We start from the raw sequence: 18,009 nt of genomic DNA, 5'->3' as shown, positions 1-18,009 counted from the left end.
AACTTATAAAGTTGTTCCATATGCTATATATACTTCCTGTACACTCATGAACTTTATTTGTTACCAAGTCATATTAATAATTTTAAGAGAAGTGTGGTTTATTCACATATAAATGAACGTCTGTTATCCAAAAGGTTTTTTAGTTGTCACTCTGTACACTACGGCGTGGCCTGAAGTGCCCCTTACCAGAAATGCAACCACGTGTGGCGGCAACGCCGACCGCAACAGTCGTGATTGGTCCGAAAATGCGCTCGATTCAACATTGATTAGCTCCGACTCCGGTTCCAATCGCCATTATTTGAACTACAGAGAGGACCTCAACACAGCTGACTAGCATTTACCAGCTGACTGCGCTAATACAGAGCAATGCTGACACACCGGCGCACAAGTATAAAGGCTTTACAGCTTGTAGCCACATTCTGGTGCAGAAAAATAAATCGAGATTAAGACCAATTATGTCAGTTGATTAAAAAAAAAAAATCATCGTTTATGAAAAAACAGTGGTTAGCTTTATGTTAAAACCCGTCATTTACTTATATTTATAAATTTAGCAGCACATTTTACTATTATATTGTCATGATATTATCACGATGCCATTGAAAGGAACTAAACAAAAATGCTTAATTATTGCATAACACCTGTTTGCTGTTCATAATGAGGTGTACGTTTTTGAAAGTGTCCATAATCAAACATAAAATTGGTGTTCCTAAGTAGATATGACATTAATCTTCCCTGGAGCAGGTCAGTGAGAAGGGCTTATTGTACATTACAGTGATGTCTCCAGCCCCGTGGCCTTTCAGTGGTCACACCATTGGCCCCCATCACATTACAGCAGCTGCGAGGAATTCACAGAGTCTGGGTAAAAGGGGGTAAAAAACACAGGGGGAGGGTGGATGGGGGGTGGGGGGGGGGGGAGAAAGAGAGGCAGGAAGGGAGGAGAGCCCGTGTTGGGTGGGTGGGGGTTACAAAAACAAAGCCAGAATTTAAAAACAAAGTTTACCACCGAAGGAAAACAACGGAGCTAGAAAGAAGTCGGCGTGAGAGGAGAGAGACAAAGATGAGGAGAAAAAAAAAAAAAATTGAAGAAGAAAATGAGGTAAAATCTGGGCTGTGGTTGGCCGAGGGCCCGGGCCCCGCCTACACTCCCCTCCCTCCCTCCCGCGCTCCCTCCCACCCTCCGTCTCCAGCCCTAACACAACAGAATCCCCCACAAGCCCAGCCACATCAGGAACGGCTGGCTACATTATAGCTGCCATTATCGTCTCTCAAGTCAAAACAGCCAGAGAACACCCACCTCGACTGCAGCGCCGCCAGGAGGGGGAGGGGCGAGGGAGAGGTCGCAAGAGCAGGAATGAGCAGAGAGAGAGGGATAGGGGGAACGAGGGAGAGGGTGGAGGCAGCGGGGGAGAGGAGGGAGCAGGAGATAGTTGGAGATATAGGGCAATGGAAAAGGCAGAATGAGAGGAGGACGGCAGGGAACGAAGGAGCGGGCGGAGGAGAAAGACAATACTTCCAGATGAGTGTTTACTCTGCAAGCTCCAACGATGTGTGCTGAGTTTTATTTAGGCTGTTTTGTCTTTGTAGGTTATAGATTACCAAGCACACACACTTCATTCTGACATTCCCATCTGAGATTAGAGGAGAAATGAAGAGGAAAGGAGATGTCATTAAAGGCCGAGGAGGGCGAAGGAGGAGGGGGACATGCGTGAGCCCCAGTTTAGTGTTACACCCTAGAGAAAGAAGAGCGTAGAGGCAGAGCGGAGCGGGGCCGGATCAGACCTTTTGTCTGACACGACCAGTGACCTGTGGAAATGTCTGTCCTCTCTGGAGACTTCCTCCGAGCGAGGAGGATCAGCACTTTATGGGAATGTCACAAACGGCCCAAGCGGGCAAGACTAAACAATGTTTCTCTTTGTGTACGACAAACACAAACTTCCACCTGAGAACTCAATCTAGTGGGACAGATACGCTTCAAGGGCCATTAGTGGAAAAAAGTCATGCGACGATGACCAGTCCGATCTCTGCAACTGGTAAACTAGTTTCTTAAATTAGACCGTGTTTATGCACCCATCCTCAGCTCCACACATTCAAACATTTAGCTTTTTCTGTTTACTCTTAAACTTACTCATTTTGTTCCATAATTGTCACCGAGGCTCACGTTAGGTGAACTGTTTAGCTGAACCGCCCCACTGAGGCAAAAAGTGCTACAGTTGGGATAAGGTCACCAAGCTCTCCATATATATTTATTGGCCATTATCTACCCAAAGTTTGCTAACATTAGCTATCTTTCAATAAGCGTCTGGTCATACCAACGCAAGTAAGGCTACGTCATCTACGTCTCAGATGCAGGTAAGAGGTGTGAAGTGGTTGCAACAACTGAGGGATGACCCCGATAAAGGCCACAAGCTGAAATCCAAGTTATACTCAGTAAAGCAAAAGTGTAGTAGAGCTTAAAATGTCATAGCGTCACCTGTAAAAGCAGTTTAACTCACTTTCAAAGAGAGCCATCGTGTGGGAGTTTTCCGCGTCAATTAACCCTTGCCCAACAAACTCCTGCAGTTCATTCATAAATCAGCTGTAGGTTATATTTGCAGTATACAAATGGTTTAAAGCTGCTACACAGGTGTCAGTGCATTTCACATCAACTAGTAACCTACAAGCCAGTCGGACTATGGCAGAGCCTATGATGGAGAAAGGTAATTTATAGTAAAGTAAAAGGCTCTATGAATTCAGCATCTCTGGCGGTCTGGAAGAATGAAATCAAATCTTGAGAAATGTTTCTGATGCTCCAGATAGAAAAAAATCTTTACGTTCAGAGTTAAGATTTGAGTCTGATAAGGAAATCAATGAACGGCGAGAAGAAACCACGTCCAGCCGTGGGTCTGTTGCTCGTCTGAGAGCATCGAAGGTCTGCACTGTATGGGCGGACCGAGCTAAGCCCAGTTAGAGAGGTTGGTCTCAGCTCGATACGGCTACCTTATAGTTATATATAAGTACCTGATGCGTCTTAGGAGGTTTATTCATTTTCAGTTTGTCAGAGCTTTGTCTCGATTGCCATGTGAACACTATTTAGATTAAGGTTAAATGCTGCAACCTGAATCGGAGCGAAACATAGGAAAGCACTCTGAAATCAACTATAACCTTTTTCTAGTCGGAAACCACTGAAAGGAAAAAAAAAAACAGAAGGGACCATATACACATGATATTTGTGTATTTGTTTTTGGCAAAAGTTCCACACTGTAGTTTTACATCCAACAGAAGACCTGGGACCAGACCTGTTTTTGTAGTCCGGATCAGATTTTGCTGAATGATGGGTGTCTGTCGTGCAGTGGTTAGGTTTCTGAAAGTGAGTGAGTAATAGCCCACAAAGGATACAAAACCATACCATATTTATTAGTGGTAGGCTGTGTTGGTTTGGTGAGTAAGGAGGTTAGAGCTGGAATGGAAATTTATTAGGTGATGCTGCAGACGGGACTTCTTAGGGCGGTTAAAAATATCCAGTAACTGAGGTGAGCTCAGCTGATATCACCATTCACCTGGAGATTCATAAGTCTGCATCACTGTGGAAAAAGCACTGCGGCGCTTAGAAAGCAGAACCATGTTAGAAAATAGGCTGCATTCACTCAATGTGTATTGTTAATGGAGTAGAGGGCAAATTCACTGTGTGAGGTTTGAAGGCGTCCAGCTTTTCAACATAATTGTACTGGGCTGGGATGCTGCTGCAGGGTTAGTGAACCTTGAGTGTTTGAATGGCGAGGTTTTGGGTGTAGAAAGCGGCTGGACATCCTGTCCTCATCCTCAGCTCCTTGGTTTCTGCCCAGCTCGCTGTGCCGCAGTGGAGCAGTCGTGTTTAGTTAACCGTTTGATTTATGGCCTTGGGGTTTTTAATACGCTGCCGCCCCGTCCCTCTCAAACCCGGCACCGCAAAATTACACCGGCGAGCAAGCTCACTCAGAGTTTCTCACAAAATACTGACCTAGAATAGCGCAACGCCACGACACCTGTGTCAGCACCAAGAATATATATGAAGTCATCCATCAGCGCATGGTTCAGAACAAAATCCTTATTGTCACACTCGATACATGCACATATATATATATATATATATAAAATAAAAAATCGATGCGTCCCATTAAATCAGCAGGTTTTTGGGGGGTAAAGAATCAGACAAAGATGAGTCACATTATAACTTTTGCACATTTATTTAAAAAACTACGACCTATTTAATAACACTGAAAGCTAATGTCATACATTTCAGAGAAAAATGACAAAAAAAAAAGCGTAGAATAATCAAACTGTGCAAGCGTGCTAATGTATAATTGTAAAATTACCAGCTGATTTAACAGTGCATAGGGTTTCTCTATGGATGCAGATGATTCTTATATTGAAGGTAAATAAAGTCACAGCCTTGATTTACTTGCTGTAGCAAACATTTAAGGACCCAACATGCAGATAGGGTTGCTCACACGTTGTAAATATTCATGCATGTTGACTTTTCCTGGATAAGAGAGGGCGCCACAGTGTGTCAGTTAATTAAACAAGACACAGTTTAGTGTGTGTACACATGCTGTAGCTGCAACAGTAACACACTCACTCACTCGCTGCCCCCGCTCCCCGAGGAAATACCCGCAGAAATGTTTTTCAAAAAAAAAAAGTTCCAGCTTGCTTGTGCGCAGGTGGGCTCATGCATTATTCACTTTCACTCCAAGATCCACCGCCGTTCATCATGTCGAGCGCCCTCCCAGCACACGTCCAAAGACACACACACACTCGTCCTCCGCACATGCACTTGTCCCCAAAACTCTCCCCTCATACACACCTGCTACCGGGCTTACACATTATAAACCGCTTCAGCATTCTCACTGCCACACTCTTTCGCACACACTCTCTGCAGACTTGGAGGCCGCTGGATTATCATGCTACCCCCTGGCGAGACTGACAGGTGGGCCAATGTGTGTGTGTGTGTGTCAGGCTCCCCTCTCGGTATTTATTAGTTCTGGACAGCTGAGGTGCTCAGAAGGATCTCTATTTAGCACTTCCGGCTAATTATCATACTGACTATATGCAATTAGCTTTGGACCGCCCACGTAATTTAGCCGCTGGCTAAATTTGCGTACCAAATCCCCCACTGGTGGTGGCATGTGGGCTTAAATAGGTCCCCACTGCCCTTTTAACACTTGTGCTACTACATAACAGGCCTGGCAACCTGTTGCACTGAAACCATAGAGCTTTGATCTGCAGTCGTGGACAGGAGGGAAGCAATGTGACATTCTGTGACCACGTGCACGGCGGCGATAGAAGTCAGATACTGTACCATTTGCACTACTGTCCATGCCCCTCATGCTGCTACTATGTTGCACTACCGCCACTGTCTTCCATAGGCTGATTTTATATATATATATTTTTTTCTACAGTGTTTATTTCATATATAACGGTTTTCTGATGATCCTGTCCTGAAAATATAGAGAACTGACAATAAAATCTTTGAAACTTTGAAAATATGTTTTTGCGCCTTTGTTTGAAAGCATGTAAAATGAAGGAAAATATGGAATTTTTTTTTTTTTGGGGGGGGGGGGGGGGGGAGGGGGTTACAATAGATAAATTCACAAAAACACTTTTCTGGCCTTTCTCCATTTCTTGTAGCTAAAACATGTGTCCTAATGTTTTTGGGTCCTAATTACCTTTCTTAGAATCCACAGTTCCAACTATTAGTACCTGCACTGATGTGGTTGGATGTAATGAGCAGGTGCTTGCTCCCGAGATCTCTCAGCTAGAATTACCTTACGCATACACTCTCGCTGAAAGATACCTTCTCAATATGAGTTTTCGCACAAAAGCCTGCTTTGTTCCGCTTTCATTTTTTTCTTCTCAGTTTGCGTTGCTAGCATCCCTAAACTTTTGTCCTTTAAGCTTCAAGGCAAAAGCCAGTTTTTCTTCTTCTGTGTGCTCCCTCTCCTGCACTGATCACTGCTTTGCAGCGAAGGTGTGACTGGTTTTTCGGTGTCTGTCAGCGGTGTTTGAGGTGCATGACTGTGTTTGGAGAAGGGAGATTACAGCCAAGCCCACTGTTTGTGTCACAGGCTTTTGTCTAATCTGTAAGCGTATGTTAGGGCACATCAGCTCCATCACATGGCCTGCCATTAAAGTATCTGTAACCTATACAGTCACCCCTTTTGCTTATTTAAATCTCTGAGCACTGAGTCACCGTAGTACCAAGTTTATAACAGTAGGACTAAATGGTACAAATATTAGCAATTTTAATTTAAATGTTTGTATATAGTCACACTGGTATACAAGAGTCTGCAGATTCTTTCTGTGCTGCATTGAGTTCGGTTTTTTAAAAAGAGTTTCACAACCTCAGATTCTCAGGTTGAAATCAATCAATTTCATCTGCAAAAAGTATCTGAGACTGTCAGTCTGTCAAAATGGGGTTTTGTTATCTGAAACGCTTAGACCTGGGGTTAACGTGCGAGAAACCGTTCATGGTTCTGAAACAGCAGCAGGTAGCGACCCATTGTTTTGACACAGCAGCTGTTTGCACAATATTCTGCCACGTCACAAATGATGTCTGTGTTTATTGGCATACAGAGGAAAGAACTGTCGCTGGCCCGAGACGCATGTAGAGTCGCTTTCTAATGCTGGGTGTGAACACACGCACTGAAAGCTGGCCAGTTGTGATCCGACCACTCAGGAATATTCAGTTAAATCCTCCTTTGCATTTCTCTCTTTGTGCAGTTTCCATTTTTTGACACTTGGTTGAATGTTGCAGCAAAAACTTGTGCTCAAGTACATCTGATGCGAGGAAACACTTTCTAATTGAGACTGTGTATACAGAACTAAACTAGATAGACGGCCGAGAACCTTCACAGACATAAACTGGATTAGGATGAGTGTTGTTACTTTAAATGCTCAAGAATGTTTCACGTCTTTCAACTTTAAACTTGCAGCTTTTACTGACTGCGAGTCAGGGATTTGGTGCTTTGAACCAACTTTGTTTAAAATAAGTATGACTCAAACTTCTCTGTTTTGCTTGCTTTGGTTTGCTCTGTTATTAACATCCTACGTATTCTTTTTTTTTTCCGCCACCACAATTGTTCCCTGTATATTTGGCTTTTCTTTGGTTCAGTTTGGTTGGATTAGGTTTGTTTGGTTTCCCTGTCTTCACCTTAACCGCGTCCTTTGCTCTCTCTGCGTCAGGTCCAGGGTGTAAGGGGAGCAGCAGGACTCGGAGCTCCAATGCCAGTGGACATGCAGCCACACCAGGGGCTGTATTACTATGAGACGTCACCCAGCCAGCCCTCCAGAGGGTGAGACGGCCGTTGGCATGCTCTGCCACGGCTATTTTACATGAGAAGTTCAGCATTGTCAAATACATTGTCAATAGAAGATGTGATTTCTGGTCTGGTGTCAAACCTGGAAACCTCTTTGCCATGGCAAGACTTTGGGAAGAGGACAATAGCTGCAGTGTGTAACTCCCCCCAGAAGCCACAAACTGACATACATTTGCATTTCTGTTTACGTTCTGGATGGGGTTTAAATAAATAAAAGCTAAAGGTGATGGTAGGCGTATTTTTGAAATGGGAATATGGACTAAATTTTCATTTCGCTTTTGGTTTGATACATTTTCTAATTTCATTCTTGGGTCGAAAGCAAATAACCAGAACTTTTTCTTTTCTTATCAGTGTTTCGCTCAGATCTTGCCACACACCAGCACAGTCAGAGAAATCACAGCAGCTCCTCTCCAGGAAGCAGAGATGAACTGTTCCTATTTTAGTCTCACAGATATTTTGAGGATGCAGAAGCCCAGGTCTCTCTGTGATTGTTGTGGACAGAGAGCTAGCTCCGACCCTCACTCCTCCCCTATCCACCCTCTCGCCCTCCTCCCTCCCTCCTTCCCTCTATCCCTCATGCCACCCAGGTTGCGGGTGGACTCGGCCTCTCTCTGACAGCTGCTAATTACAGGCTGACCAGGCCCCGCTGCGCTCTGCATGACTGCCTCGCGCCCCACTCAGGTTACCCAGAATGAGGGAGAAGCAGAGAGAGTTGGAGAGAAAGGTGGCTGTGCAGGACAGAGAAAGAAGAGGAAAAAAAACAGAGGAGAGGGAAGAAAGTATGAGGAGATAGAGGGAGACAGAAATGAGGGAGAGAGCGAGAGAGAGAAGGGAGGAGAATTAGAAAAGTACAACAGAAAGGGTGAAAGGGAGAGAAGAGTGAGAATGGGAGGGAGGTAAATTCAGGGAGGGGGCAGCACAGTGGATTAGAGAAGACAGATTAAGCTCCTGTGTGGAATACACGTTGTGGTGAAAGCATTAAAGAGCTGAAAGGGCGACTTAGGAGAAGGTGGATGGATGCAGTCTGTCCCTTTGGAAGAGGAGCGAGAGGGACAGAGGGAAAGAGGAAAAAACCAGGAGGGACAGATTGAGAGTGAGGAGACGTTAGAGAATCCATTGAAATCCATGAGAATGCTGGAAAGTTCCAGTGAAGCTTAACTACTCTAGTATGGAAGGGGGAAAACCCAGATGAGCCAATCTCTGCACTTTAGACAAATGTAAGGACTGTACCCCATCTAGTGGTGGGAGGTAGACATCACAGCAGCTTCAGAGGAGAGATGAACCAGAGGTCAGCTCCTCAAGGCAGCGCTTTTTTCCCCACACTGCCTCAAAAAAGCTTTTTTTTTAAAAAAGTAACACAAGAAATACTATTTTATTTTAAATTTTTGGTCAAAATTAGGTTATTTATTTACTTGCTCATTTATTTTCTGTTTTATATGCTCCAGTGCTTCAATCCAGAAATCCAAATTACATAATTTACATGGACACAAACGAATCATATCCTGCCGTCATTATTCTTTACTTTTTACGCAATCCTCATTTGCAGTGACCCTTTTCCACATTGTTTTAATTCCCTGCACTTTGTAACTGTCTGAAATTCGCAGCATAGTCCCGTCAGAGCAGTCTCCCTACAGCGATGTGTCTTCGCTGCGCGCTCCGCTGATCGACGGGCCTCCCCAGGACTGCCACGCCATGTATAACCCCATGACTCCCAGCATGACTCACGGATCCGGGCCCGGGCAGGGGATAGGCCACTGTTTGGATCAATATATGAGGCCCCCTCAAGCTCCACCGCCACACAGTATGATGGGCCATAGGGGCATGCCGCCCACAGAGGGTGAGTCAGAGTATCTTTTTACATTGCCTTAATCTCACAGCTGCTATTGATTTGGACTTAAGGATACCTGATAGACTGAAACTAAAACTGCACGGATTCCTACTTAAGGATTGATCAGAAGTTAACAGTTGGCTGTTTGTACTGCCGAAACATAGATGCATCTGCTGGTCTGCAGGGTGGAGTGTCAGCAATTTGCACTACTCTAAATTTCTCAGTTGCAGCTACAGAAAATGTGTAATACAAAATATTTAATCAGTTAACCTGATTAAAAATATTCAAGATTTACGTAATTATGATGCTAATGTGAAAGGTGATGCATGGTCCTGCAATATCTGTTTTTTACTATTTTGTCTGTTACTATCATTGTCTCTGTATGTCCTTCCACGTCTTACTACATAAAACGCTTAAATGTAAAAGCCATCTTGCGTCTGCACCTAAAAATTCACATGACTTCTGTTTCTTTCTGTTTTCTGATGCACGGAACTTCACATCATGTATTGCTGAGGTTCTGAGCATCTACAAATTATCTGGATGACGATAACACAGCGCTTACTAATGAAATGAGAGTGGATCTTTGCAGTGGCGTGTTTTAAAGTTTCTGTCCAACTATAATGTCCTACAGGAGGCAATACCACCCCCTACTGTAATCAGAACAACATGATGTCTTCGCATCACAACTTCTGCCAGGTCCAGCCTGGCTCTGATCAGATTGGGTCGGGTGATGGTAAGAAAACAGCCTAATATACTGTTAAAAATTCAAATTTTAAATGAATAATTTCGTGAAAGTGAACATTTTGTGTCGTGAAAAGCTAACCCTCCTCCTGTCTTCTCTCCACTTTAGGCTCTAGGTTCTCCACACCTCGTTCCATTCTCAAGCTGAGCAAAAAGAGAGCTCTGTCCATCTCTCCTCTGTCTGATGCCAGCGTAGACCTGCAGACGGTCATCCGGACCTCACCCAACTCCCTGGTGGCCTTTGTCAACTCTCGCTGCAACCCCAACGGGGCGAGCTCCTATGGGCACCTTTCTGTGAGCGCCATGAGGTCAGATATGTCTCTATTTTATATATTGTAAAGAAAATACATTTAATAGACCACCCATCCATATCCATGGATATTGACCTAGTTTAAAATGAAAGGATTTGTTCTGATCCATGACATTGTATATACACACATAGAGGACAACTTGACATCTTTATGTGACATTCATGTTTTAATCTTTCAGCCTTTTGTTCTTATAACGTTACCACATTTTATGTCTCCTCTGTTTTCCTGCAGCCCGTCGATGGGTTACTCCAGCAACATAAATTGCCAATCCAGACAACAAGGCTCCATGTATGGAGGGGTGACACCTCTGGGTGGACACACACCAGGTCCCTGCCAAGCTTCCCGCTTACCTCCCCACAATCCTCGACTCCACGCTCCGCCCAAGCATGGACATGTAAGACTGCTCTCTTAATCACTTTGCAAAAAACGCTCACTCAACATCGGTGCGTCTTTTGACAGCTCTGAGACAATAGATGGGAACTGACTGCGGCAGATAATGAGAGAGAGAGAGAATTTAAGTAAATTGTATTTGAGGTGATATTATGTGCATATATTTTTTTTAAATTTTTTTGCAGCTCAAGACGGAGCCAGGGCTGGGCGGTGTGATAGATGGCATTAATGTGAAGAGCCTGGAGGAGAGGTCAGAGGGAGATGTAGCCAGTCCCTCTTCCACTGGTACTCAGGTACAGTAGTTCAACTTATTAAAAAGACCTACATTTGAGCTTTATAGCTGTTACACATGCTGGAATATAAAAGCATTTGTGAAAAGAAAAGATCTAGTATGTTTATGTATCTGTAACCTTATAATTTTGGTCACATCAGCAGTGCATGATATTATATGGGTACATTTGACTTTTTTCAAACATGCTGAGTAAACTTGGACTCACATGACTTTGGTTTGTGTCATCAGGATCCTCTCCTAGGTCTACTAGATGGCAGAGATGACTTGGACAAGGAGGATGGGAAGCCTGAACCAGAGGCCGTCTATGAGACCAACTGTCACTGGGAGAGCTGCAACAAGGAATTCGACACACAAGACCAGCTAGTTCATGTAAGATATGCATAACCTGATCATTGCAGTTGAGCAAGATAACGCATGCTCTAGCAAAACAAAGTTTAGATCAACATATCTCCTCTTAAAGCACTTTAGTGGAATCTATCAGCCTCTATCACACTGACTGAATGAATCTGTTTACCGTGCAGCACATCAATAATGAGCACATCCACGGAGAGAAGAAGGAGTTTGTGTGCCACTGGCAGGAGTGCTCTCGAGAACAGAGGCCCTTCAAGGCCCAGTACATGCTGGTGGTTCACATGCGCAGACACACAGGAGAGAAGCCACACAAGTGCACTGTGAGTGATTCAGACGTCTCTGTCTCGGCCCTTTGTTCCTGTTTCTGTTTTTGTCATTATTTAGACATTTGCACGTGCAAGCAAAGAAATACCAGAGGCAAGGCAGCTGCCTTGTACAGTTATTACAACACAAAACTCCTTAAAAGGTATACTGTTGAAAATACATCGATGAAGGTCATTAGCACATATACAGTATGTATGTATGAAAGGCTTCTGAATACCTCTACAGTTGGCTAATCAGGGGAAACTCAATGAGGAACTAAACTTGCCCTCTCTACTGATGCTATCATTCTTCTTTTTCCTCTTTCAGGAACATAATTGCACCTCTATTTTAACTCCAGTATGACTCATTCTTACAATGTACTGTAGCTTAAATATAGTACTGTAGGTGTGTTAGTAAAACGTCCAGAGACCATTTCTTTTCTTTTCTTTTCTATTCTTTTAACTTGGGTTTTGTTTTAAAACCATTTTAAAACATTTATGTATGTTTTCTCTTTTTAGTTTGAAGGCTGTAACAAGGCCTACTCTCGCCTGGAGAATTTGAAAACCCACTTGCGCTCTCACACCGGAGAGAAACCGTATGTGTGTGAACATGAAGGCTGCAACAAAGCTTTCTCCAATGCTTCCGACCGTGCTAAGCACCAAAACCGAACTCATTCCAATGAGGTATTGTAGCATGCACCACTGAAAAATATACGTAACCTATATACCTGTATAAATTATAAGGTAATGAATTTGCACAACATCTTGACAGCTACAGTGCTAACTGATAAACTGACTAAAGAAGTCAAAAGACACTTTCAGGAGCAGTAAAGCTGCATTTAATTAAATTTTGGTATACACAGCTGTGTACACATAAACAACATTCTGTGTGTTGACGGATGCATTGCTCTTTTACAGAAACCGTATGTATGTAAAATCCCTGGTTGCACTAAGCGGTACACAGACCCAAGCTCTCTGCGCAAACATGTGAAGACGGTACATGGCCCTGAGGCCCACATCACCAAGAAGCACCGTGGAGACACCGGCCCTCGACCTCCCGGTTCAGCTATGACACCTGGAGGCCCAAACTCTGAACTGTTGATGGAGAAAGAAGAGACACGCAGAGAAGACTGCAAACTGTTGGCCCCTGAGACTGCTCTGGTGAGTGATAAATTTTACTGAAGGATATTTGCATGAAAAACAAACAAAGCTCCAATACAGTGTTTCGTTGTATTGTGAAACGGGACATTAAAACTGGAGTTAATTATAACAGCATAGAACCCCTGTACCCATAGTTTCTTAGTTTGTATTAGCCCATTACTGCGAATCTCATACACCTACTGTAATGTGTCTGTAGCACATATGGTTTCTTGTACATGGATTAAACTACATCTCTTCTCTTTTCAGAAATCCCAGCCAAGTCCTGGAGGGCAATCATCCTGCAGTAGCGAACGTTCTCCACTGGGGAGTGCCAACAACAATGACAGTGGCGTGGAAATGAACCTTAATGCAGCGGGCAGCCTGGAGGATCTTACAGCATTGGAAGATGGAGTTGCAGGTGGTGGAGGAGGAGGGGAGCCAGGAACAATGGGGATGTCAGCACAGGCCCTGAAGAGGCTGGAGAACCTGAAGATCGACAAGCTTAAGCAAATCCGCAGGCCAACTCCTCCTGGCCGCTGTGCCAGCAACAAGCTTCCAGCTCTTCCTGGTTCGTATTGTGATCAAACAAGTTAAGATTTAAAACTGCTGTGCAACTATGGAACTTTTCTGTTGGGCTGTAGCATCTATAAATCAGGTGTATTTATCTGGACTGCATAAAAATAACCTAAAAATTTGAATTGTTCATTTTTAGGTTCAGGGGAAACTATGGGAATGTGTGCACCTTCTCCGCTTCTCTCAAATCGGCGGGTTATGGAGCTGTCCAACCATGATCTAGGAGGGGGAACAATTGCCTGCTCTACTAACGATAGGAGAGGAAGTGGTACCAGCAGCCTAAGCTCTGCCTATACCGTGAGCCGTCGTTCATCCATGGTGTCTCCTTACCTGTCCAGTCGACGCTCTAGTGAGGTCTCACAAATGGGAGGACCAGCAGGGGGAGGATGCCACCTTCCAGGCCCAGACCAAGCAGGGGGAGACCCTCTCTCTCCTGAAACAAATCGCAGAGGAGCTCCATGTCATGGAGGAAGCGGGTTGCCTGGTCTTCCTAATTTAACACCTGCTCAGCAGTACAGCCTAAAGGCCAAATACGCTGCAGCTACTGGTGGACCCCCGCCTACACCTTTACCAAATATGGAGCAACCAGCTACCCCAGGCAGAAGAGGAGTTTTGAGTGAGTACCAGGGGCAGCCCCTGCCTCCCTTCCTTCAGCAAGTTGGCCCTCGTAGGCACAGTGCCAACACAGAGTATGGTACTGGTGTTATCTACCCTCACCAGGCTCCAGGTAACAGCACTAGGCGAGCCAGTGACCCAGTTCGATCAGTTGCAGATCCTCAAGCTCTCCCCAAGCGCTTCAATAGCCTCAATAATGTTGCCATGATGAGCAGAAGGAATGCACTGCAACCACGTGGCTCTGACACCAGCCTTGCCCGCCACATGTACTCCCCTCGGCCACCCAGTATTACAGAGAATGTAATGATGGAGGCTATGAGCATGGAGCCCCATCTCGCTCCTGTTGGTGCCAGGGATCGTTCCATGATGATGCCCCCTGGAGAGAGAAACTTCATGGGATACCAGCAACAGAATCCGACCCTTGGAGGAGTCGGAGGTGGTGGTCCCATTTCGAACCAACTCTCCCCAAGCCATGACTCTCTGAGCTGCCCAGACCAGGGCTACATGCAGCGCCACTACCAGAACCAGGGAGGAGAAGTAATTTCCAGGCCTGGTGGAAATCCAATGGGCCAGACAAGGCCTGTTCAGCCAGAGGGCATGTCAAATACACTTCTCCAACAGACTGAATACAGTATGAGCACGTGCCAGCTCAGTCCCTCAGGCCCACATTACCCTAACATAGGCCAGGGTGGTGATGCTGGAGGCCCTTGGAATGATACCCACAGCCAAGTACAAACTCCCAGTCATGCTCTTCAGAACCAGCGAGCAATGCAGTATTCAGATCCTAACCTGCAGCCTCAGACTCAGGCCCACTTCAACAATCAGACAGGCCTCTACAACAGTTCAGATGGTACCCACAAACTCATCATTAAGCCTGAGCAGCAGTTCCATCCTGGGATGGGGGGTGGGGATGCCTGCCAAAATTCTAAGCTCCATCAGCAACGGATGCTCCTGCAGCAGACACAGGGGTACCCACAACAGGCAGGCCAAGTAATGATGAGGAACTCTAACAATCCCAGCTGTGACTTTCAAGGGCAGAACCAAAACTCTTTTCCCAGTGGAGGGGGATTGAGTTTGGGCTGCGCTGGCTCTGCACTGTCTGATGGCCAGAGGTCAGAAACACCAATGATGCAGGTAAAAGAGATGATGGTGAGGAGCTATGTACAGTCCCAGCAAGCACTGATGTGGGAGCAGCAACAAGAGCAGCAACAGCAGAGTGGAATAAAGCCTCCCCCTCTTTCTGACAATATGGATCTAAGTGGCCAGACAGTAATGATGCAACACAGTCCACAGCACCAAAACCAGAACCTTTACTCCAGCCAGACCTATCCTTCCTATCCCAACCAGAACCTGGTAATGAGCCCTTCAGCCCACAGCCGAGGGCCCAGCTCAGTGACGTCTAAGGACCAGCAGCTCGCAGGTCTCCAAGGTTCATGTTATAACCAGGAGATGGTGGTCCCCAGACCTCCTCAGGGACGGAAACCTCTGAGCCGCCAGAATAGTGTGTCACAGGTAGGAGGCTACCTTGGCAGCCCACCACACCTCAGCCCCGTCCACTCCACTTCCAGCCCTAGACGAGGGGTTCGGCTTCCTCCTGTCCAGCATCCACAGCACCCGCAAAATGAAATGTTCTCTCCTTCCAACAACAACACCATGTACTACACGGGTCAGATAAATATCGATATGGATAAACACATGGACCCTCAGAATGGACCTTGTCTCAACCAGCAGCACAGCATGGTGTCCAATCTCGACCCAGCAGGTGGCACAAAGTCAGCCCCCATGGCTCCCTATCCTGAGTCTGGCCCCATTTCGAATGCCTTAGAAAACCTGGACCTGGACAATGCTCGTATAGACTTCACTTCCATTATCGATGATGCTGACTCTTCCTCGTTCAGCCCAGTCAACAATCCCCTTCAGGGTCAGCCCGGATCATCCTCCCAGGCCTCATCCCGTCTCACCACCCCCCAGACTTCTGTCAGCCTAGCAGCAGGTTCCGGCCTGTCTAACATGGCTGTGGGCGACATGACATCCATGCTTACCTCACTGGCTGGGGAGAATAAATACCTGAACACACTGTCTTAGAAAAAGACTCTCGGGCAGCTAAGTATACATATTGGTCTAACAATCAAATACTTGCCTTGACCAGGTTTCCTTGTAACCAGCCTTGTGTTTAAAAAACTCAAATATCTGTCGCTTATAGTGATTCTCGTTTTTTCATTGCAAGAAAAATCTGCTTAAGACAAATTCATGAATGGAACATCTTATGTAAGGGATCCATGTCTTCTTTGTCTTCTTTAATACATACGCCTCATATGTATGCCTTTTTATGTAAATCTAACACATTAAATCTAACTCAAGCCAGAATCCCGATGCTACTGGATATTCATGTAACAGATAAAACCATGGTGTTCTGTGTTTTTTGAGACAAAGCTACTAATGCTGCCCCACGACAAGTTAGACAATTGTACAAATCCGCTCCCAAAAACCTTAAAACCAAAGGTGCCTGATCAGCCTCCCTTACTGTATTGTTCCCCTGCTGCCTTGGTACTTTTCAATGCCTTAATCTAAGACATGGAGCTGTTTGCCTGATATGAACTGATGATACTCAGCTTTTTCCTAAACAGGCATTCCAGTCACATAGGGCTTTGGCAACAGTGAAGCAGAGAAGGATGTATGTAAATATGTAAAGTCTTTTCATTGACTGCTTGGATTCTGAAGGCAAATGTTCAGGGGATGGTAGTAAAATGGTGGTTTGAAGAGACGAGAAAGATTATTTCTCAGTGCTACAAAATATTCATCTGTAATGCTAAGGATTTACTCCTTGCCAGGAACAGCACAATCTGAACCAGTATTCCCACACATGCACAGATGCAAATTCACACCCATCGTATGACCGCACATGTGCCCACACACAGACACTCAGGACTTGTTTGACTCTTTATTCACGTGTATGTTGTAATTGCCTTTCCAGACAGAGAGTTTGCACTCCACATGTTTACTGTAAGTGTTCCTAAAGCAGCTGTGTACTTTTTTTCTGTGTTTATAACTGCAAAACAGAAAGTGCCCATCCTTTCTAAGGTACATACAATGAGCAAAGCTCAAACATAATATGTATTAACAATCACTGTCGCAATATGTCAGATATATTGAAACACAATGCCTTTGTTCCAGATTAAACTGACCTATGACTCTTACATGAGTCGGCTGAGAAGGATACCTGTTGAGGCTATTGAATGTGCTCATCTGGATTGTATCTGTTAATAGATCCACGATAATAATTTTGAGGTACATTGATAGGAAAGCTTTGCTGTGCTTTTACTCTAATCCCAAAGATTAGACAATTCTGCATTACTAAATCAGGATAAGGCAGCAAGAATCATGCATTTCATCATTTGCTACCATTGTAGTAAAATTGTATGGGTACACTGAGGTACTTTTGTGCAACTATTGAGCTGTATCAATAAGCTACAGCTCTTTGTAGGAAAACTAATTTTATACTGTGGCTTTGCACTGACTACAGCACTGTGTGGAAAGGTCTCTGTCTCTTATGACTATTCACATGAACCTCATTTTGATAACAATACAGAATTACAACAGTATTTTTTTAAATAGTCATTCAAGAGCACATCTGCGCACACGTACACCCAGTCAGGCCGCGTTAAAGTATTGCTAAAGCATTTCATGTGACTTCTCAGAGTAAAATAGTAGTGTAGCAAAGATCACTAGGCATTAGCAGAAATGAACATTTCTTCGTTTGGAAAAAGTGCACAACCTACCAAAGACACCTAAAAATGACTGAGAAAAAGATGCACAAATAGTCTGTTTTAACACAACACTAACACTAGCAATAAGGGCATGAACATTGACTGATAGTGCTGTTCTTTAGAATGTATGAGATGTTTTGTATAAATTTATCTTTTTATATTAATGAACTTTATGGATGTTGCCTTTTGTGTGTGTGTGTGTTTGTCTTTTTTTTATAGCTGTCATCCTTCATTCTGACTTTTTTGCTGGCAAAAGAATATCACATTTAGCAACAGAAAGCTATTATAGTAGCAATAACTATATTAGATAAAAGCCAAGTGTTATATTTTGTGTACAATTTTCTACATTTTTATACATATGTGCTATA

At 44.5% G+C, this 18,009-nt stretch overlaps 1 protein-coding gene across 2 annotated transcripts in view; it reads left to right on the top strand.

The window, feature by feature from the left end:
• The window catches only part of gli1 (GLI family zinc finger 1), a 49,143-nt gene extending 31,134 nt beyond the window's left edge, over positions 1-18,009 (top strand). The window contains exons 2-13 of one of the 2 annotated variants that reach the window (XM_084542241.1): positions 7,198-7,307; positions 8,936-9,168; positions 9,791-9,892; positions 10,010-10,208; positions 10,443-10,605; positions 10,787-10,894; positions 11,122-11,262; positions 11,415-11,564; positions 12,066-12,230; positions 12,465-12,707; positions 12,954-13,254; positions 13,399-18,009. In XM_084542241.1, coding sequence (XP_084398367.1) covers positions 7,237-7,307; positions 8,936-9,168; positions 9,791-9,892; positions 10,010-10,208; positions 10,443-10,605; positions 10,787-10,894; positions 11,122-11,262; positions 11,415-11,564; positions 12,066-12,230; positions 12,465-12,707; positions 12,954-13,254; positions 13,399-15,959 — 4,437 coding nt within the window. In that variant the 5' untranslated portion in view covers positions 7,198-7,236 and the 3' untranslated portion in view covers positions 15,960-18,009. Of the gene's footprint in view, positions 1-6,642; positions 7,308-8,935; positions 9,169-9,790; positions 9,893-10,009; positions 10,209-10,442; positions 10,606-10,786; positions 10,895-11,121; positions 11,263-11,414; positions 11,565-12,065; positions 12,231-12,464; positions 12,708-12,953; positions 13,255-13,398 lie in introns of those variants that run through there. The other variant, XM_084542242.1, reaches the window with a different exon arrangement.

Source organism: Chelon labrosus, assembly GCF_963514085.1.
Source record: "Chelon labrosus genome assembly, chromosome: 4".
Classification (NCBI taxonomy): domain Eukaryota; kingdom Metazoa; phylum Chordata; class Actinopteri; order Mugiliformes; family Mugilidae; genus Chelon; species Chelon labrosus.
This window is presented reverse-complemented; position numbering and strand designations above follow the sequence as displayed.